This window comes from Nipponia nippon, unplaced genomic scaffold, assembly GCF_047370975.1.
Source record: "Nipponia nippon isolate SJK-2023a ecotype South Korea unplaced genomic scaffold, ASM4737097v1 scaffold_1, whole genome shotgun sequence".
Classification (NCBI taxonomy): domain Eukaryota; kingdom Metazoa; phylum Chordata; class Aves; order Pelecaniformes; family Threskiornithidae; genus Nipponia; species Nipponia nippon.
The window spans coordinates 112,746,886-112,768,630 of NW_028262290.1; the positions used below are offsets into that span (position 1 = coordinate 112,746,886).

Here is a 21,745-nt window from a genome sequence, read left to right on the forward strand (position 1 = left end):
ATACGGAGTTAAAGGGACAGCAATATATTTCTTGGAAATGGAAGCGACCAAAGCAACTTCTGGCTTTTTTTTTTTCTTTTTTTTTTTCCTGTTTCAGTTATCACTGCCCTCACTCCTCCACCCTCTCATTCCCATCCTGTATTTTTCTAGCATTCCCATTGTTAAAAACTAGAGTAGTCCTGATTTCTGCTTTCACTTTGCCCAGAGGCTAAGCAAACAATCCTTCCTCCAAACTGTCAACTTAAACACCACTTCTTGGCAAACAGCTTTTTCTTGCCCTTCCTGGTATCTTTGAAAAAAAAAAAAAAATAATGGGGGCAGAAAGCCAAGCCAAGAATACCAGTTCTTGTCCTCCAGTTTTTCAGGCTTTGGGTCTGTGGCAGAGCAGAGGCGCAGATGCACCAGCCTGCAACTATTCCATTATATTAACAGCTGGATCAAGCCATACAGGTTGGAACTTATCATTTCTTTTCATTGTAATAATTAAAAATTTTAGAAAGACTTTTTTTTTCTCTTCTGATCTGTAAGATATGAGAAATAATAATCTGTTTTTAATATTATTTCTGGTCTTAATTCCAGTTAAAAGGTCTTAATTCCAGATTTAAAGAGCTTTGATTTTTTCGTAGCTTCATAGACTGTCTCTTTTGACCAACCAGGGGATGTCTTTTAGCAAAGAGACCAGGCTTAAACTGAGCATGCCTCAAAATTACTGCTGTCGTTACTGTTTTCACCGTTTTTGTTTTGTTTCCTTGCTTGTGACAACCTGTGCACTGAATTTATGCACTTTCTCTTATGTGTCTGGGAGGCTTAAAATACAACTCTTTCTCTCCCTCTTCAGCACAGTCTTATGCTGTTTTAAATGGAAACATCCTTAGCTATTGTTATTTATCATTATCTGTTATGTTTCTTCTCAATTAAGAGTGAGCTCGCATTGTGATTAAAATGCAGCATGATGATACCATCAGCTTCCAATTCGGTTATTCACAATGAGCAACACCGATTGTCTCAACCCGCCCTAGGACTTCTACTTTGAAAAGAGCAGAACAAGTTGATACTGTGGCCTCTGAGCAGGAATTTTACCAAAGGCTTCACACAGACAGAAACCTACCCAAATTTATATTTACCAACATATGAGAAGGCTTGAAGTGTTATTATGAGCTTTCACTACCTGGTGCGCTTCCAGAAAAGCTTCATTCCCTGCAGTCACTCCACTTGTGAGTTTTCACATGGATGTTCCAGGGGTGCTTTGAATACCAAACCGAGTGTCCCTCATTTCTTTCAATGTAAATGGCAGGTATGCTGAAGAGACAAAATAAGTGAGTATCTTCCTACAGTAGCTAGGATTTCAGTGTGCTTGGTCACTCGCAGGTTGATGGGCAGGGAAAGGGGACCTCAACTTCATTTAGCTGCCCAAAGTCAGGGACTAAAGTTGAAGACTGAAAAGGTTTTTGTTGTCTCCTTTTGCTTCTAGTAAGACAGAGAGAAAATAGGAGTCCCCAGTCTTCAAGCAGTGGTTTGTCCCAGTAAATGGCAAATGAAAAGAGTAAATACTACACACCAGAAATTATGATTTTTCCTGCTTGAGGGCACTGTGCTAGGTGCATCTTTCTTCTTGTTTACTGGAGCAGAGATGGGTAGGTAGATATCATGCTCTTTCTCCCTGATGGAGCTGCCACAAAAAGCCAGAATGCCAAACACAAGTGTCACATAAATGACTCCACAGTAATAGTATGAAGGATCTTCTTTGTTGTTTTTCTTGCATTTTTTTCTTTTTTTAATGGTTACCTAAATGCAGCAATTGATTCAGAAACTATATATATATGAGTTCATAGAGTTGATAATAGAAAAACTTCTTATTCTAGCTATGGGATGTGCAAAAAGCATTTTTTTTCTCCATTCTGTATTGCAAAAGCATACTTAGTACTCTGCTGTCACGTCAAAACAGCTCTGTCACCATAAATATGCTCAAATATTTTTCTCTATGGAAATGGAATGTCTTGGGAATTTAACAGCCTTCTTAAGTCAAAGTATCTGAGATTTGCTGCTAACTCCTAATTCATATCTGTGTAACTACAAGTTTAGTTGCATATTTCTCAATATTAAAGTTAACTGTACGCTGCCTACTCAAGTGTTGGTGCACCTCGATATGGAGATGTTTGCATTCATAAATGTCTAAAGAAAGTGGATAAATATTAACCAAGTGTGACTGAGTAATCACTTGACAAATGGAAAGGGAAGAGTAATATTAACAGTGCTATCCAGTAGGTATCATACAGTGTGAGGAATATGGTGTGAAGCTGATGAAGTTCAAGATCCTGTTTCAGTGAAACAAACACACTTTACTGTAGTTGGTGGCAAGGAGAATGGTTCTGTTAAATGTTGGCAACCGAAGTGAGACAAATCTGTCTGGGAACCTGCCATAAACTGTTTATGTGTTTTTCAGTTTTTAGAAACTTTTAATTTCTTGTGTTCTGTAGTAAAGATCTGGTATATATTTCTCGCTGATGCACAGTCCTCGGTTTCTACCTTGAAATCTCCTTGGAGGGGAGGGGAAGAGGGAAGAAAAAAAAAATATTTCCAAGATGTTCTCAGTGTGTTATCAAATGAACAAAACACACAGAACATGGAAACCAGCCAGTCATTCATTCCATCAACAGATTTGCAGAGCTAAATTTGCTACTGGAGAGCAGTTAGAAATTAAAACACACAGATGATGAGTGGTGCTGGCACCCAAACTGTGATCAAGAGGACACTCTTGTCTGAAAAGATGTACCCTATCAGATTAATCATTATGTGTTAATTAATTTGAAATCAAAAGGATGTCTTCTGCTGTCTGTGCACAGGAAATTAATGGTGATAACACTAATTAAATGTAATGGAAGTTACCTCTGTACTTCCCACATCTGGGGCCAAACTCTTTATTGCCCTTCATGTTGTGTCATTTACAGTTCAGTCCCATTGTAGCATCCTACCCTCATTGTGCCCTGCTGTAAATGGCTGTGCAAGTCATCAGACAATGAAGAATCAGGCCAGTGGATTACTCAGCCGGGAAATGAGCTAATTTCAATTAGGCCAGCTCTAAACTTTGACTTCTAACCCTAAGAAGGTGGGTGTCACTGCATCTCCTCCACTGTGAATCATCCTAACATGAAAAAATGGTCCTTCTGCCTCACTCTCCCCTTTACTCCCCAAAAACACTACTGTCCTTTCTTTGACCTCCTTCTGCTGCACAGGCATTTCTCCTGGCAACTTCTCTGACAGATGGGAGCTCCATTTCCTTGCATTTTTTTTCTTTGACCAAATGCAGTGACAGATATTTTCTCACCATTCTTGTGTAACTACAATGCTCTGGAAGGACTTTGAGAGGCCACAGCAAGTAGATGAGACTCTGGACTCCCTCTGCCAAAGGACTTGGAAACACAGTTCATGCTGTATATCCCATCCTCTGCACAAAGGAGACTGCTAGTCTGTTCTTCCAGTCTTTTACTAATGGCTTTTTATTAGTCTCAAGGTCTCCTAAAAGGTAATAATAGAAAAGAAATCAGTGGGTGTACCAAACCAATGTCAAATTACTAACTACAACTAAAAATCTAAGTGATTTCAAAGAATTTTGAATAGCCTGGTTTATTTGTCCCAAGAACATTCACAAAAGGGACAGGAAAGTTTTTTGTTTTTTTTTTTTCCCACCCCAATCATTGGTAGTTGACTTTGTGAAGTCTTTTGTCTCTGGTGTCACATCTGGGCTGTTGTATGTGACTACGGCAGACCTAGACATTGCTCCTTTGGGTTTTAAAGCCAGGAGAGTCATAAAACCACTTCTCTTAGCAGCAGTTCACCTTGGTAGATGGACTTTTTGCTCAGGAAGTGGTGGTAGTGTCCCTGGCGATGCAGATCCAGCATCTCAGCAAAGCTAAGTGGAGGCATCTCTTCAGTGGCTGCTGAACTGTGCCTTCCTTGAACCAATGGTCTCTGGGTCAGACAAAAAGCCTCCCAAATTCACTAAATAAAACAGCGTTTAGTAGGTGTTCCCTTTCAACATCGTGTCCACTGATACTGGACCACTTAAAAGCTGTTCTTGTGGGGCTTAATGCATTTTTTTCTCTGAATGTCTTTGACAAAGCCTGGTTTCTAACTCTCATCGTATGCATCCCCTTCTCCCCACCCCTTCTCACCATTTCAGGAACAACCCCACCTTGATGTGATTAATAATTGCATTGATGGCTGTGAGAACATTGCCTTACTGGTTTGCTGGAGCAGTTTTCACTGTCTAAGGGGCAGCAGCTGGACAGCTATGTCAGTGGCATCATACCAACCTCACTTTTGGTTGCAAACACATCTGAGCATGTGGGAAAAGGTTAATTTCTGAAAGATATGGGAATTGATAGGGAACAAGATGCCCCAGCACTAGTCATAGAAGAGAACTTCAAAATTTCTGTTACAGTGGTACTGAAAATAAGAAAAAGAGCACGTTACTACACTGATCAGGGTACAAGGTCATGCTGGCCAAAAATCTTACAATTCAAATGGATACCATTGGAAAGAGGCAGTGTTATTATATTTGCAATGCGCACAGGAAATGGAGGTGGAAACGAAAGAGGAGAGTTGCCCATTCAAGAAGGAACCCATGTTTCCAGAGTACCAGCCCAGGGATTCAGCCTCAAAAAATAGCATCCCACCATATGATCAACAATAGAACTCTCTATTGACTGATAGGCTCTAAAACCACTGGTGATGCTTCATGGTAAGTAAGGCCAGGGGATCTTTTTCTTTAGTTTTCAGACTTGCTTTGTGAGATGGCGCCAGATCCAGGCCAATGGATCGTCCATAGCTTTGAGATGGACAAGGGAGGGATTCTGTTGTGCAGCAGAGCATCATGGACTTACCTAGATGAAGACTCTCCACTGTTAGAAGTGGTAGACCACCCTTTTCCTATGTCACTGCTTGGTAAGACTGGAAAACAGGATTCTGGAGATTCTCAGCATTCTGTGGTGACTGAGGACAATGTCAAAGGTTTTCTTCTGTACTAGTGTGCTTGTAATAGTGACAAGCATTCGTACTTTGCTCTTAGTCAAAACTCCATCTTCATTTTTATTCTCAACCTTTTGTCCTTGCCCACAGACGTTCTGGTGGAATCTGTGCACCTGTTTGTATTTCCTATTGAAATGTTAAATATGCACAAATCTATTGTTTCCCCAAGCCAATTTGTAAGTACCAGATAATTAAGTTGATACTCAGTGTAACACTAGTGGTTGCAGTTTGCCTCCTTTCTCTTGATTGGATGGGGAAAAATCAATGTGTTGCAAAATCCGATCTTGTTTTCATCAAAACTTCACCATTGTTCTAATGTTCTCATTTCTGCCTGGGTGAACGTGCCACTTGTCAGGGTATGCCACCTAACACCTGGGATCTCAGCCACTAGCCATCTCAGAGCTCTGTGTTTAGTCCAAGGCTAGGCTGCTTCTTCTGTCAGTGGAGAAAAGGACCTTCAAACAGCTCCTCGTCTCTTCCTCCTAATGCAGGTGAACTGCCGTGGAGGTGCCTTACTCTTTGCATTGACCATAAAGGGAACCTACAAGGCTGGTTTGGAGAAAACATGCTGGCTTACTGGGAGATCTTAACCTTCAGTGCACCAGTAATGAGCTTTCAGGGTTACAGCTAGGCAGAGACTGACAGTCTCAAAACAACTCTGTTGCTTTGTAGTTTAACAAAAGACAGAGTAACCTCGCAAATTCATATATACTGTACTCTACATGTCAAAATTAGGTCTCTAAGGATTTGAGTGTAAAGACTTCTGATTGCTGCAGACCTTCCATGCTTTTTCACTGTGTTGATGAGAGTTGCACCATTGAATCCAGGAGCCGATAGTGCAACAAAACCGCCTCCTTGCTTTACCTGACTGAGCCATGTTGCAGATCAGCACTTTCCTCCCTCCTCTGTCATGGAGAGCAAGGCTACTCCTTAAACTGATGGTTTCAGTGGCTTTGGTTGAACCTGCAGGGAAAGAAGCCTGCCTGTAGCATTTTTCAGCAGTGAGTTAAATACTACTGAGCCATCTTTGTTTATCTTCAGGTTGAAAAACTGAATGGAAAGGCAGGAGAGCTGGAATCTGTTCCTGGCTCTGCTGGAGGCTTCCTGCATACTTGGTAAAAAGGAAGAGGTAATCCTCCCTCCACACAAGAGTGCACCATCTCCCCCATTTCAAGCTATGCAGGAACTGTGCATCAGGATGCATTCATGCAGAATCAGAAAAGCTAGTTCTCTATTTTCGTTAGGACTGCTAGATACTTCCAAAATATGAATGATTGGCAGATAACAGAGACAAATGAATAATTCAGGATTTTATTTTGCTTTCCAAATTTTGTTTAAAAAAGCCCTCAGATATTGCTAAAGGAAATTACTGGACCCTGCTCCCAATATTTCTCATGCATTCCAGGACTCACCAAAAATGAAGCTGTACAATCGAGTGGTTAATTATTATAAACTGATCTGGCAATACTTTACCTAAGAGCTCTACTTTTATTTTTAGAAGACTCTATAGAAGAAAATATTCATTGCTGGTTCAATTCTTGTGTTCTGTAAGTTTGGGTCACATTATTACTTAATTATTTGTTGCCCAATTTCTCCAATAGGAAATATGTCTGCAATATTGAAGTTTCCAGTAGGAAAATTGTGATTCCTGAAAAGTCAGAACAAAACATTCTGCTTTGACTGATTTCAACCAAAGAATGAGCTTTTCGTTTTGTTGAACTACATCAAAATGCTGTTTCACACCTATTCAGTCTGAAATGATGTCTTGCTTACAACCCAGTGCCTCATGACAAATGTATCTCAGTGCTCTGTTCATTTCCAGGGTATTCTTTGAAGGATAGCATTTCCCATCATGTGTCTGGATAGCTTTCTGATCAAGCTATCTGCTACATCATGGGAATTTCACAATGCTGTGTGCCCCAAGGGAGATGTAGCCTGCCGCACGAGCATGATTTATGGCGCAAACTGTGGTTACACATACCTACAACTCTGTAAGGCAATGTGCTACTATAGGGAAATATAGTTTAACCTTGAATTTACTTAAACTTGAATGTATTTTGTTCACCAAAATTCTGATTTTTTTAACTTCGTCCTTCTTCAGGATAAACATAAAGTCTGAAAGACTGGTATTTCCCATGAACTTTTCAGTATGACTTCATGCATTCACTGCTTAAGCAAATGCAGCTGAAATGTACTTGGTTAGAGGCAGGGTTGTGCCAGAGAAGGCAAAAAAAAAAAAAAAAGGCACAGCCTTAGGAATGATGTTTGGAAGTATGGTAAGGAGAAGAAAAGTAGTAGTAATGTATGTAACAGTCATAGCAGCATTTTCCAGTAGCAGGGTAAGGCAGTCAGACAAACTCATGCATTGCAGGGCTGGCTATTATTACTGATGTCATTAATAATTACCATGTCACCATGCAGACACAGATCAACTGAGAGCTATCATACAGTTACCTCTTACGTGATACACTGAAAAGGCTTTTGCTTCCATTCTTCTCACTCCTGCCCCAGATAAGCTGATTTGATTAGATTTTTAGTAAAATTTAAGTTCAGAAGTGACAGACTTTATTCATGCAGAATGCTAAGATTTCATGGTCTTTGCCTTCAGCATAAACTGAAGATCTGAATCCCAACACTTAACAGAGGCCGATGTGTGTTGAGGGGATAACAGGTGATGTTCACAGGCGGGAAAGAAGATGAGCCTATGGTTCTGTTTTTCTACCAGCCATCCCACTCAGCTCATCCATGCCCTTAGTGCCCTGTGATGTGCCTGCCCATTGGACTGCCTCCCTGACCTTGTCTCTTCTCAGGAAAGCAGCTGTTGTTTTGAGGGATTTAATTTCTTTGCCTTTTTTAATGGTTTTTATCTTACAGTCTATCTACAAGTGGGGATAAGCTGCAAGGCCAAGAGCAGGCAGGTAAGATAGAACATCATTCATCATTTCTAATAAAGACTGCTTAACTATAAAATATCAAGAACCACAGAACTCGGGGGGGGGGGGGGGAGCTATTGGGAAAATGTGATATTTTTCCTCCATTTGGAGTCATAATGAGAAGATTCTCTCATGAGGTCTTCAACAGAAAAGTCTTAGGCTCACCTTCTCCATTGACATGATTTGATTTTCTTCTACTGAAGGAGTGGAGGTCTCTAGGACAGGTTTGCATAGTGGTCTGGAAATTATGATACAAGAGTTTCAGGTGTCATGCCTGACCAGAATGCAGAACTTCTTCCTTGTTCTCACCTGCTTTCCTGATCTGCTGAATGCAGTGAATTCAGAGACTATTTTTTTTTTAGGAAAGGAACCAGAAGCCCAAATCACCTCACAGCTCCTCATATATTCCTGAAAATGTCCACATCTTTAGTGCTCTTGGAAGCCCAAAATATTACTTATCATTGTTTCCATATCTACACTTTTTGTTTATTGGGTTCACAAGTAGAAGGTGCAGTTCAACAATATGTGATTTAATCTTGTCTCCTGTTAATCAGAGATTACTGAGGCTAAAATGCCTCAAGTATCAGAGGCCACATTTTGCTTAGAAAAATATATTATTCATAAGCAAAGATATACTTAGATGTGCAGTAAACAGAGCACCAATTAGCACCACAGTTGGTTTACAAAGTATTTTTTGTTTGTTTGTTTGTTTTCATAAGGTTTTCTGACAGATTTCTAAAGGGCATTATTTCCCCCAAAGTATCTTCCAGTTTGGTAATGAGATTCAGTGTTTCTTGTGTCAGGAACAAAACACTTACACAGATCAGGAAATGTAAATACTGTACCCTCCCCATTACTATTTCTGTGACCTCTTAAATATGGAGAAAATAAACTAGTATTTCAAAATGTCAAGCTCGCTAATGAGGAACTTCTCATGAGAGTCTTCTCATTAGAGAAAGAAGTCGAGACTCTAACCATGAGTGAAATGGCCCATGTTGCACTACCTGGATGTGCAAAGTTTGTCCAACTCGTGAGGTGGACACGGACTCCTGAGCAGTTTACTACCACTTAACAGGTTGGATGGCTTAGCCTTGGTAGCAGTGCGTTGGCATGTTCTTGACCAACAGCAATACAGGACAATTCAACTTACTTTAGCCTACAACAAAAGATAGTTAAGGTGCCACACCCTGTGTTTGCCTGGTTTGAGAGTACAGCCACACCAGCTACTGCCTCTTACCCAACTTGCAGTAACCTATCAAGTTCTGCCCATTTTCTTTTTGGTGACCTGCTACTTCCTACACCTCCTATAAACACCAGGTTTCTCATCATTAAATTATTTACTTAACGCCCTGGCCAGTGTTTCACAGTGCCAGGTTTTTAGTTTGGCAACACTTGTGTTCATTCAATCCTGACAATATGAGATATTGAGGAAATCACAGCAGCAGCCAGTTTGTGGTATAATGTTCTGTTACGGAGAGGAGTGCCTACGTGCTGCTAGGGAAAAATTGTATTAACTCTCACTTTCAGATCTTATTTTTTACATTCTTGAGCATTTTTATAGTGATTCTACAGCTTCTGTTGGCACGTGAGTAGGAAATGGTTTACAACAAGTAGCTGATTCTTATTCAAATTATGCTCAGTTTGCTGCTAGAAAGTCTGGTTTATGTTACCACAGCAAATTACAGGATGTCAGTAACCTTTATATTCTCAATTTGGATGGATATCCTTGCACTGAGTAAGCCAGAAGGAACTTATGTTAGAATTTACAAGCGGAAGAATAATCCAGTAGAGAATGTGAAAGGATGTTTTCTCCTTCTTTATTGACACAATTTTGTTAAATAGAAAAGAAAACTTTAAAAGCTAGACAAAAAAATATTCATCTTGTGGAATGCAGAAGAATATCTACTTCTGCTCCTAGGCAAATGCTACCCCAGCTTTCAGAGGATCAACAAGTGTGTTATTTCAGTGTTAGGAGGGGAAGTGACAACTACTGGCACTGTGTATTTGCATCTGATTTATTCCCAATTCATCATCATGAAATGGTGAAATATATACCTTACAGCTCATAGGTATAGCACGCTTGGGGTCCAGTAAACAATGTTATCAGTTCTTGGACAAATATTTTCTCCTCCAGAAACCCTTGCAAGTGTCCCGCAACTGTCTCGCTCTTCTCAAACACATTTAGAGCATGATACAAAGCCCAGAGAAATCAATATTCATAAATATTCACAAAATTTCAGTGAATTACACTTGAAAAACTATTATACACAAAAAAGTTGTACCAGCATGTGCTGGAATGAGAATCTAAAGTAATATATTTTAATTCTGTTTTTTCACTAAAAAAGCAGGGATTAAAAGTTATTTTCATCATATTTGCTCTACGTATATCTTCAATGGCTCCGCAGCAGACAGTGGAACCCAATTCATAGTGCTTACTTTTAAATAGCAGGGGCTTAGAATGTACTGCTACTGGTTTATGAAACGTAAAGGCACCTATTTCCCTTTCTTATTGACATGTGTTGCATTTACCTATGATTAGCATACACTGCGAGTTGAGCTTCCCACAATAGTATTGTTCTGCAACTTTGCCACTTGGGCTAAAATGTTTCCTTATATAATGCAATCAGTCTTTTGGTCTTTTCTCTAGTTCGACACATTTTTGTTTTGAGGGAAAAAAAAAGGTAAGAAAATTAATTATTTTTATTTCTTCTTGTTTGCAGTTTCCTTGTCAGTACCAGAAATGGTACAAATGACTGTGCAAAGCTACGGGAGGTAGGTGTCAGACACTGTAAAGCTCTGTTATAAATTATTTTTTCTTTGTTTTCTTTTTGACAATAGGAGGAATTTTAGGGGTTTTTTTGTTTGTTTTTTCTTCTCTCAAACTGATAGCAACAGTGTTAGTTCAAAAATCTACATATCCCTCTAGGCTTGTTTGAGATGTGAGCTGATAAATAACCTGCAATGATAAAAAAAATGATCAATGCAATGCTTCCACTGTATATAAACATTTGCTACTGATCTTGATAGGTATGTGTAGGTAACGTTAAGCTTGGGCATAACAAAACCATGTCATCTTACCTGTTAAGAAAGACTACCATGCTGCAGGATATTCCTTTTGCAGTGAGCGGGCTCTGAAAAGCAGTTATTTCTCTGCAGATTAGCAGATACAAACACAACAAGAAGTGAAGCACAGAATTGTTCTCAGGTGCCACTCCTGCTGCTGCAACTCATTGTGCCTTGTCTCTCCAAAACTTTAAGAGCAATTATATCTTTTGAAGTAGGTGGCTAGAGAAACCGTGCTCCCTAAAGGTTCCCCAAAGATTCACCATCTGTCAAAAGGAAGCCATTCTGCCACCTTTATAATTAGCATTTACTGGTACCTCACACCTACGTTCTCACACCTACTGTAACATACTGTTCTTGAGAATAAGTGTATTGCCATGCTCTCATGCCGACTCTTCTTCTAAGGCATTGCTATTATGTATCATTACAAACCAAGACAAAATGCAAATGTTTACTCTAGGAAAAAATCATAATGACATCCCAGAGGAGTACATGAGTAAACACGTTTCATTGTTGCTTTTTCCAACCAGGTCCCTGCGAGAGTTTTCAGAAAGTCCCATTATGTCAAGATGCGAGAGTCTCAGCTCTTCCCACTTGCTCACTGGTGCACCCCAGAGGTTAGTTATTTCCAGGTAGCTAGGAATGCAAGGCATTAGCCCATCTAGGGATCAACAAATATGAGTACAATTTTGAATATGCAGTCAAGGTCTTAGTTTGTAAAAGGCATGTCCTCATTTATTTTAACAAGATCAAAATAACCTTCTTAATAACAGGTGTCTGATCTCAAACGCATCTGTACCAATAAAAAACCAAAACCTACCTGAAACTGCAGTGGGCTTTGAATCCACTGGAAGATAAAAGGCTGCAAGGTCTTACAGCAGCTGTAGTATGCCTTATCTGTACTATGTCTAGAGAGAAGTGAGCCTGCAGAGCTGTGAACCTACACCTTTTATTAATGTTCTTCTTGCTAAGCTATCTAGATCCAATGCCACTAAGTTCCTCTGGGGAGAGGACTGTGTATTAATCTCTTAGCAATGTGACCGAAAATGACTACTTTCACTTAAGCAGTAGTCTCCACAAGAGGGGAGAAACAGGGAAGAGAATTATTTAATAAAAACAAGACCATAGGATAGCTACTGCAAAAGAAAAGTGGTATCAAGACGGTGGTGTGAATAATCCTGATCGTTTCACCACAGCATCACTGAATGGCTGGCGCTCTGGGAAAAGGATCCGGTGGAGATTCTGCTTGATTTGGGGTTTGGTACAGAAGAACCTGATGTCTGCACTAAAATCCCTCCTCGGTTCCTCAGTGGTGCTTCCGTAGCAAAAGGGATCAACATCCGAGTCTTTTTGGAAGCTCAGAAGCAGCGAATGGACATTGAGAGGCCAAACCTATATGGTAAGGAGATACATTTCGCCAAATGGAGAAGTTTTAGCCATGAATAGCATGGGGACTGAGAGGGTAGGGAAGAAGAGGCTTATGAAAGAAAATTCATGAAAAAGGGACATGTATTTAGGAGACATTGAGGATCATCATGTACCCCTTTGTGGCAGCGATACTTCCTAATGTGACTGAAATACTGTATAGCTCTCCTCCACTGTAGACTCTAATTTACATGCTGAAGCTACCAGACTGTGGCATTTTAAAACATAACTGCTCATCCCCTCTAAGACCTACCCCCCCACCAGAGATTGTCGTTGGTGTCGCAGAGGCTGCAGAATTGAACATGGCTCCATTGCCTCAGCCACTTCACCACCAGCACGTTAGTATGTACCCACCACCATTGATGGTGTAAACCAATATAGAGGATTTTGAATTCAGCCAGGCCAGATGTGGGCTCGCATTTCCTTTTCCCCTTGATGGTCACGGGACCCCTCTCACAGGGAAATGTGCACAGTAGATGACAAGATCTTAACTTCCCATGACTAGAGCTGCCAGGGCTTGTGCATCAGACCCACAAATCCCTAACTAGAACCTAACAGTTTTGTGGTTCAAATATGCCCTAAGATGTAGATGAGGATCGTATTTTAAGTACAATAAAATTGCACCATTTAAAGCACACAGTCTTGATTTTTATTCATTTAGATGGTTTTAGTTCTCATTTTGTGTATTTTGCAGTTGAGAAATTAATACAAGGTCCTCACCCTAAAGATATATCTGCATTAAAATAGCATTGTTAATTTGCTGGTATATCACCCATCTGAAAAGTCCAATTTTGACATCATTTCCCCTCATGTTTGCTGCACAGGATAGCCAGATGGCTCTTGAAATCTTCTGTTTATTTAAGATGCTCAGTGAAGCAGAATCTCTCACATAGCCCATGCATTCCCATTTAGAATTACACCGAGGAAGCAGTATGGATGGAATGAGAATTGAAACAGAAATGTCAGAGCATTGTGGAAAATGTGTTTTTCTCTCTGTCTCTCTTTTTTTTTTATAGCAAGCCCCATGCACACATTTCAGTATTTACAGCAAACTGACACATCAAACAGGTTTCTCAGCTCTCACTTTCTCTCCCTGTAACTCCTCTGAGAGAGAGGGAGAGAGGGATCAGAGATAATCAGTATGAGTGGATGGTGGATGGAGACCTCAGGGAAGAAGGCAGAGGACTAGAAGGGAATGAGAGCAGGGAAAGAGCCTCTGAGGGAAGGAGTTTGCACAGTGAAGGCAGGCAGTGGTAAGCCAAGGTGTGAATTTAATGACTCGTCCTGCAGTCCTCCTCAATGGGAGCAGTCTTAGTACATGTTAATGGCTTATCTGTACGGGGGAGTTGCTGTGAAGTAAGATAAGATTTGGATTTCTGTTTCGGTGGGTGTGATGTCCATCAAAGCATATTATCTTGCTTTTGACAGTTTGGGAGGGGGTTTTCACACCATCTGCTTAGGCCTCCTAAGTATGTGTCTGGGCTGGGAACATTTAATCAAGATAGGTGGGATTCATCCTTCAGAGATACTTACCTCTTCTCTTTTCACTGACTACATGTTTCCATATATGCGGTGATTAACCTTAGCCTGGTTCACTGCACCAAGTTATAGGCATTTAGCTGAAGCACCATCTCAAGGAGCTTAATCACTGTAGAGTCTTTCTATCTCCATAGCAAGTGGAGAGAGTCAGGCAGCTCCTGCGGGTGATCATCCAGCCACCACTTAAAACACCTCTCGGAAGAAGCCAGTCTGTCTCAGTGACCATGTAGATAATCTTGCACAAGTACCTTCCTACAGCTGGTGTTCCAGGAGAGGACTTAAAGTGGATGTATCAGGTTTAGCGTACAAACGCCCGAGGAATATCCTCAAACGGCATTTGTTTGCAAACTGTTTTTTTCCAATCTTGCCAACTTTAGGTTGTCTAATGATTTTGCCATGAGGTATAGCAAGAGGGAAGAGTGGCAAATTCCTATTTATTAGACTTTAAAATAGATTGCATCTCTAGAGCAGGACCTAATCTATCTGCCTTCAGTACTAATACTGCACCTAAATTTTCAGGCATCTAATGAGCCAGCTCTTCTAAAGCATAAGACCACATTGCCTGTAATGGCAATGAAGAGAATAGGTGCTTTTGAAGGTCTCCAGAAGAAGACACAGAAAAAGACCCTTCTCTGTAAATTGAGTAGAAGGTTCAGGTCTGGAGACATGCCATGGCATATACCTCTCCATGAACCATTTAGGGAACTCCAGACTCATTACTGTTGGAGGACTGCTTCACCAGGGCATTGAAATGAAAGTGCCAAAATGAGGCAGATCATGTGCCACCTCTAGAGATTTCAAGACTGTACTGAACCACTGCTCCCAGAGACATGCTGGATGAATTCAGTTATTGTCATCCTATTTGGTTTAGTATCACTGAACCATTTCAATGCAAATACAGTCTGAATCCCTCTTATTTGTCTCTAGCCATGGAAAAGGAAGAAATAGTTTAATCTGACTTAGTGAATGCCTGAGAGATTTTCTCATTTTCAGTTTATTTTCTCCTATTCTCTGAATCAGCAGAGAAACTTAATTTGATTTAGTACAACATGTTACTCTGAGAAAGTGAGACATAAGGAGAAAGATTATAGGTACAACATGGAAGACAAGAAACCTGGAGGAAAAAAGAAGGAGAGGGAGGTGAGAGAGAGACCAAGGACTTCCATAGCAGAGTGATCCCTCTCCACTTTCATGTTTCATTCATTTCCTAGTGCAGTGCTTTTCTGTTTCTGTCTGGCTCTTCCCTGCTTGTGATGAATATAGTTTTCTAGGCCTCCTTCACTGCTGATTAGATCTTTTAAAATACGTGTGGACTGTTATAGTTATTTATTAATTGTCCCCTCACTTGGTGCTGTTTCACCAGCATTGTCAGAGAGTTTTCAAAAGGTTCAGTTTACAGAAAATAAGGTGTGTTTTCAGAAACGTTGATCACCCTTTCAGTTTCTCAGCCAGATCCAAAAGAAAGGCTTATCCCCATCATTCACCAGTGGTGAAAATTTTACTGACCTCATTAGAAGTGATATTTGACTTCCTAACTGAAGAAATACAGCCATTTGACAATCAGAAGTTATCCTAAGTGAAAAGTAATTATATTTCTGAATATGCTGACCCCCAAATTCTTTGAAAATGTCAAGTTTCTGAATACCTTAGTTCAGAAATGTTGAAATGTTTCAACCTGATGCTTAATAATAAAATAAAAAAAAAAAAAAACAAAAAACCAAAAAACCACATTTCTGTACCACCTTTCCATACTGCCATATCTAAATCTACTTGGGGTTTGGTGTCTTGTTTCTGTGGATTTTTTACATTCATTTCTGTCTGTCTCAGCTGCTGTAAGCCCCTCACTGGAGCTGTAGTTCAAGTCTCACTCTCCTCTGTGAAATGGGTGTATTAGGTAGACACCATTTCCCATGATACATGGTTGTCCTGTGACCACCACGGGTCAGCTAGGAGAGAGGAGATCTGTGTCAGCCGGTAAATCCACCCCTAGAAGAGAAATGAAATGTAAATTGCTAAATGTATCCCTGAAGTACAGCTTTGATTCAAGCAAAGGCAGTATTGCCAAGACTCAAGTTGAAACCTTCTAAAAAAAGGAAAATATTTTAATATATTGCAAAGTAGACAATGCTGAAATTTCATTTTTACTTTTCTTGACAAAAACCGAGCAATTTCAGATGTCTTGATTTTCCCACAGAAAATTTTAATTTTTTTTCCAAATTCTGCCATTTGCTGTGAAAAAAAGTTGCTGATTGAAAATTTCTTGCTGGCTCTGGAAATTTTCTGTGTTCCTTCATTCCACTGGGGGCCTACCGAAGACTTTCCAAATCTTTCATATAGATAACTATGGCAGCCTATGTAATACCAGATTTAAGGAAGGAGGAACAAAACTGTGAGCTTCTCCTCCTAAATTATAAAATGGTTGCTCATAAAGTCATTAGAAGCCCTATAAAAGACGCAGATTCTATTGAAGATTCATTGGTCTTGTTTACAGCACAGCCATTTGCTGTTCGGCTGAAGTTTCTAATGAAAATGAATCAGCACTTATGTTCTTTAATATCTGTGCTGCAGTTTTAGCCTATTTTGCAGCAGGCTGCAGGGACTAAAGAGATCTTACTAGCCTCTTGCCTATTTAAGGCGCAATCCTTGGGGAGCACACCTAGAAACTGAAGGGACTGCTTGCCTGGAGAGAAGTAGTCCATGAAGCAAGGCTGTCCCTGACATAATTTCTTCATGACCTGTGTATTTATTACATTGCACATGAGTGAGGGGATTTTTTATGTTGTTCATTTATAATTTCTCTTGTTGTTTGATCTGTTCTTTCCGTGTCCCAAGCTCTTGGAAATAATTTACAAAAGCTAAGCAGTGTGTTAAAACTCTTTCAAATTGCAGCAAATTTGGTTCTGGTTCAAATCAAAAGAAGGACTGGACTGATGTGCTACTGTCAGTCAAAGGAGATTAGCACTTGGCATTTTTATGGCCTGCTGTAGTGGGAGCCAGATGAAATACTGAGGATAAAATGTGTTTTACGTGGAGAGCATGTGGTAGCACAATGGATGTACAAAACCAAAAATTATTTACTCTGACACCCCAAACTTATGCAAATGGAAACTACACAACACTGTGTAATGTGTGTACTGATAGATCAGATAACTCCTTTAAACAGCATCAGGTGAAACCTTTGGCCATGTCTTAAAAAGTGGCAGTAATGGCAACATTTTTCTCCAGTGTTAAAAATCAAGCAATATGTGGGGCAAAGAAAAACAGGAGTGCTTTTGAGCTATAGAAACTATCAGGAATTACATGTCACAGTATTGGTCCCTGATGCAAAGGACCAACTTAGATCCATGTTAAATATCCCTTTGTTGTTTAATTGTCAGTGAAGCAGCATTACCAACAACCTGCATGCAGACTGCATGCAGTAAATTTGGCTGGTCTCTAAGAGAAATGTCAGCCAAGAAAGTTAGCATTTTGCTATCTACTGTCCTCAATGAATCTCTCAAGGAAGGAGTAGTCCTGGTGACATATTAATTGCCTCAGGATAGGTACAGACACAACATGCAAGCAAATCTGTTGCGTTTCTTTGTATAAATAACTTCATAGTATTGTAGTGATGGAAATCTTCAGGATCCCTTAGAGAAAACATTATTTGTTTCTCTTTAGATGTTATGCCATGGAAAAAATGACCCAGAAATTACAGGAGGTTAGTACAATGAAAAAAATCTGGGAACCTTTATATGACATCAGCTATGAGTTTCTGGGGGATAAGCATTTTGCTTTGTGCTGCTATGAAAATGAGAACATAGCTTCTGTGGTCAATTTTTATCAGTTAATGGCTATATGCATTTTGCAGTTATCCTGGACAGCTGCCAGCTGTAAACATTTGAGATCAGATTTTAATAACTTTATTCACATGAATTTTAGTAAGTCCTCAAAAATGGCATCCAAGTCTGGCCCAGCCAACCGGAAAATTTCAGGCTGGATTCTGTAACCTTTATTTGCACAGAGCTATATGCAGCTGCACTTGACCTAAAGAATTCAACGTTGTGTAAGTGTTTGTCTAATATAAAAAACTATGCAATGATGTCTGTATGTAGCCTGAATGGATCCTCTGGAAGCAAATGGAAAAATTTAGCCACTTTTGAATGAGGTACTTAGTATGTTTCTTGGCAATGACAAGTTTGAATAATCATTGTACCTGATTATTTCAAATTATATTTTTCAATAACCATGTTGCCTTCCATTCTGCCAAACTTAAGAACGTTTTCGACAGCTGGAAGTACTTGACCACGTAACCAGTGCCCTCTCGTCTTTGCTGACCGACGTCAACACCCAACAGACCAAAGCACAGAATGCCAGCGAGGATGACACCAGTCTCCTGGATGCTGCAAAGAGCAGACCTGCGGTCACACAAGCGAGACGGAGAAGAATAGGTCAGCTCCTGAAAAGGGCTTCTCGGCAGACAGTGTTGCTGAAACAGGGCTCGCTGACACCTGGGGAAGCCAACTTGCCCAGCAGGAAAGAGCAACCCTGTTCCTGTGCAGAAATTGCTGAGAGGGGAACAGTCCAGCCGGGCTTTTCTGCACATGTTACATTGGGCTGTCTGACCCAGGAGCAAACTCGCAGAGACAAAGGTGCCTCAGCATATCCCACATCCCAGTGTCCACCAACTCCATCAGGGAAAGCCTGGGTTTCATCGCACCTAGTTGCAAAACAGTCCCACCTTTCTCCTGGCTGTGATGTGCCTGACAAAGACAGGCCAAGAAAGGACCCACCTTTGCTTGTGGCCCACACACTCAGAAAAGTGGCCGACCTAAACTGCAAGCTGCCAGACTCATTTGAAATGGAAGAGGTGAGGTGGATTTTTGTGTATTGGGCTAGCAATGTATCTCCACCCATATTTATGATGTACATTTGGATTCTCTTTTTCAGGATGGAAGCTAGAGTAAATTATTTCAACAAACACCTGCAACAGCATTATGGGGAAAACAGTAGGATTTACACTACTCATTGGGATCCTGATTATTTTAAATTGTCTTTGTGTTAGGATACTGTCAAAGAAGTTGGCACTGAAGTTGCTGAGGTAGGATTCATTCAACTAGTATGATAGTGTAAGATGCCAATGTATTTTATGCAGTGCTAGGTTGCTTTTTTTTATAGAAGGAAGTTGCAGGAACACTAATACATATGGTAAAGGATATTTTTACAGATCCAGTCATTAACCAGGGTTGGTTTTTTTCCCTATCTGTTTTTTTCCCCTAAGCTCATTTTCTGATGTGCTCTTTCAGAAAGTTGCACCACAAAATTAGCCTTGGTTTTATAGCAGTGTTTGAAATATTTTATCGCTCTGTAAGCTGAGCATCTTAAAACCAGAATAACTCAGAACAGCAGCTTGTTCTCATATCCAGTCTGTGAAGTCCACCTCTCTGTATGTTTTAGCAACAGTGGGTTGTCAGTGGGGGTTCAACATGAAGTAGCAGAGACCAGGATACTTGCCAGTCCCTTACTTAGATCTAGAGTTCTGTGAGCAGCAGTTTTTCTGGCTGTACTACTGCAGAAAAAGGGCTATGGTAGGATACTCTCCAATCACACAGACTCCACTGGGATGCTAACAAGAATACTTTTCTCTTTCCAGCCATCCTTCAAGAGTAAGGAAAAGGAAGGTGTCCAAAAATTAGGCTCTACTGTGAGAATCAAAGAAAGGAGGAGCAATGGGATGGTTGGCGGCCCCCTGAAAACATATGGAGCATGGGAAGGAGGGAGGGAAGGAAAGGAAGAAAGGGAGGGAGCAGTGAGTGTCTGGAAAAGGTGGGAGGCTTAAAACAGTTTGCCATTTTTTACATCATTGGAGAAGGTGAGGTTAAGGTGGTGGCATTCTTCTCAAGTAAAGGATATTTATCTTTTCAAGGCCTTCCAAAGGTGTATTTTCTGTGAAAGGTTTGGTGCAGCCTTCGTGTTGGCAGAGCTGACTCAAGAATCAGAGCACGGGCCTGATTATCAGCCTCAGTGGGGAAGAGGGTGTCTTTCAGAGATCTCCAGCACAGCAAATTTATAGTCCCAAAGCAGCCTGTATGTCTTTTTAAAGCACTTAGCATGCTGGACTTGCAGCTCTGTGACTAGACACTCACACAAAAGTGAGAACATTGGTAGAGCAGTAAATGCAGATGATCGTGAACTCCCCAGTTTGATGTCTAAGACAATTTGGTGAATGCTGTATGCTCAAATTAGACAGGGTATATATTGTTTAACTTCTGAGTATTCTCTACCACATCATTAAATTAAGGCTGTAGGAACCATGTACTGGCTGAAACCATCAGGCCTCCTAAATTGTTAGTCTGGCAATGACCAGTAGCAGATGTATGGGGAACAGAATGACAGGCACATATAGCGCAATCTTTCTCTTGTATTCTTCTAGCCTTTGACAATGAGGAGCTTAGAGATCTTTTGAGCCACAGACTGCATGGAGGACACCCTCAACATGCATGTTCATGTGTTACTTGTATCTAATATATCCCCTTTCTATTAAGTTTTTTTTCTGAAGGAGTTTGTGCAGCACCGTGACTTGATGTTCCCCTTGATACTGTGAAAAAGTCAAATGGGTTTTCATTCCTAGAAGAAAAAAATTCTGACCTTACATACACTCTTTGGCAAGAATTTGCCTCCATATGGTTACAGTTCCTTGGGTTTCTTCTACTAAGTCACATTTTTTTTCTAGGGACATTTCTCTGAGGCTGTTCAAACAATATTGTTAGTGTATTTACATGGTGGGAACCTTTATGTACTATTACTTTGAGCAAGGCTTGGTAAGGTTCTGAGACTAGAGCCTGGTTTATGACAAGAACAAATATTTTAAAGAGGAGACAACCAAAAAGGAACCAGCTGAAAGATTTTATGTTTTCACTTTGAAATGTCCAGATTTTTTTTTTCTTTTATTCCTAACCCCCCTCATAATAAGGCGTACACTCATAATCATTACCATCAATAAGAATTCTTCCTCCTCTCTTCTTTTTCTTGTCAGATTCAGAGTTTTGAGGATGGAACTCTATGTGGAAATGCTCCTGACACCACTTCAGGTGAGTGTTAAGAAACAGACAATTTGGCCAGTTTTGTTTTTAAAACACTGTTCCCATGTAGCTGCTTCTGAAGTTTTCCTGACAATATGTTTTTCCTCCCTGCTCCCATCACCTCTGGCATTTGGGTGCATTATTCTAGACATGGAAGTCTAAGTGATATGACTTGATAAATCAGGGCTGTAAAATATACTCAGCTTGTCAGGGAGACACAATGAGTGCACACAAAAAGGGTACCTCACATGCACAGCTTTGAGTGTGTGGGGTCCCTGTCTGATGCTTTAAGCAGACCTCTCTACTCTTCCAAGTGACATCAAAGCTTTGCTCCTGCTCGGTGAACTATTTGCCAGACTCGTACTACCCCTTATCTGCCAGCTCTCAGATCCCTAGGAGATAAGTCAACCAGGAGATTGGAGATAGTGGCTTTGCAGCAACTTTGTACCCAGCTCAATCAGGACTGTGCAACCAGGATGTTCTGGGGGCAGCATGGCCTCTACCCCATTATATGGGTCTTCTATATCACATAAACTACCGCCACATGAGCTGACATAGCATTGAATCACGTGTTAGAAAATAAGTTATTTGAGGAGTCTATGAAAGGATTAAAAACAAAGCTGTCAGACCAGATGTTATGCTGTCATTTGGAGCAATCTGAGTTTGGATCCTGAGAAGCGTTCGCTGTCAGGGGTG

General features: G+C 40.4%; 1 protein-coding gene across 1 annotated transcript in view; it reads left to right on the plus strand.

The window, feature by feature from the left end:
- The first annotated feature begins 395 nt into the window (after positions 1–395).
- ITPRID1 (ITPR interacting domain containing 1) overlaps positions 396–21,745 on the plus strand; it is a 45,493-nt gene continuing 24,143 nt past the window's right edge. Inside the window, exons 1-7 of the mRNA XM_087737905.1 lie at positions 396–450; positions 7,903–7,946; positions 10,682–10,733; positions 11,555–11,641; positions 12,221–12,423; positions 18,245–18,837; positions 21,004–21,058. Of these exons, the coding sequence (XP_087594031.1) occupies positions 10,702–10,733; positions 11,555–11,641; positions 12,221–12,423; positions 18,245–18,837; positions 21,004–21,058 (970 nt within the window). The 5' untranslated portion in view covers positions 396–450; positions 7,903–7,946; positions 10,682–10,701. The remainder of the gene's footprint in view (positions 451–7,902; positions 7,947–10,681; positions 10,734–11,554; positions 11,642–12,220; positions 12,424–18,244; positions 18,838–21,003; positions 21,059–21,745) is intronic.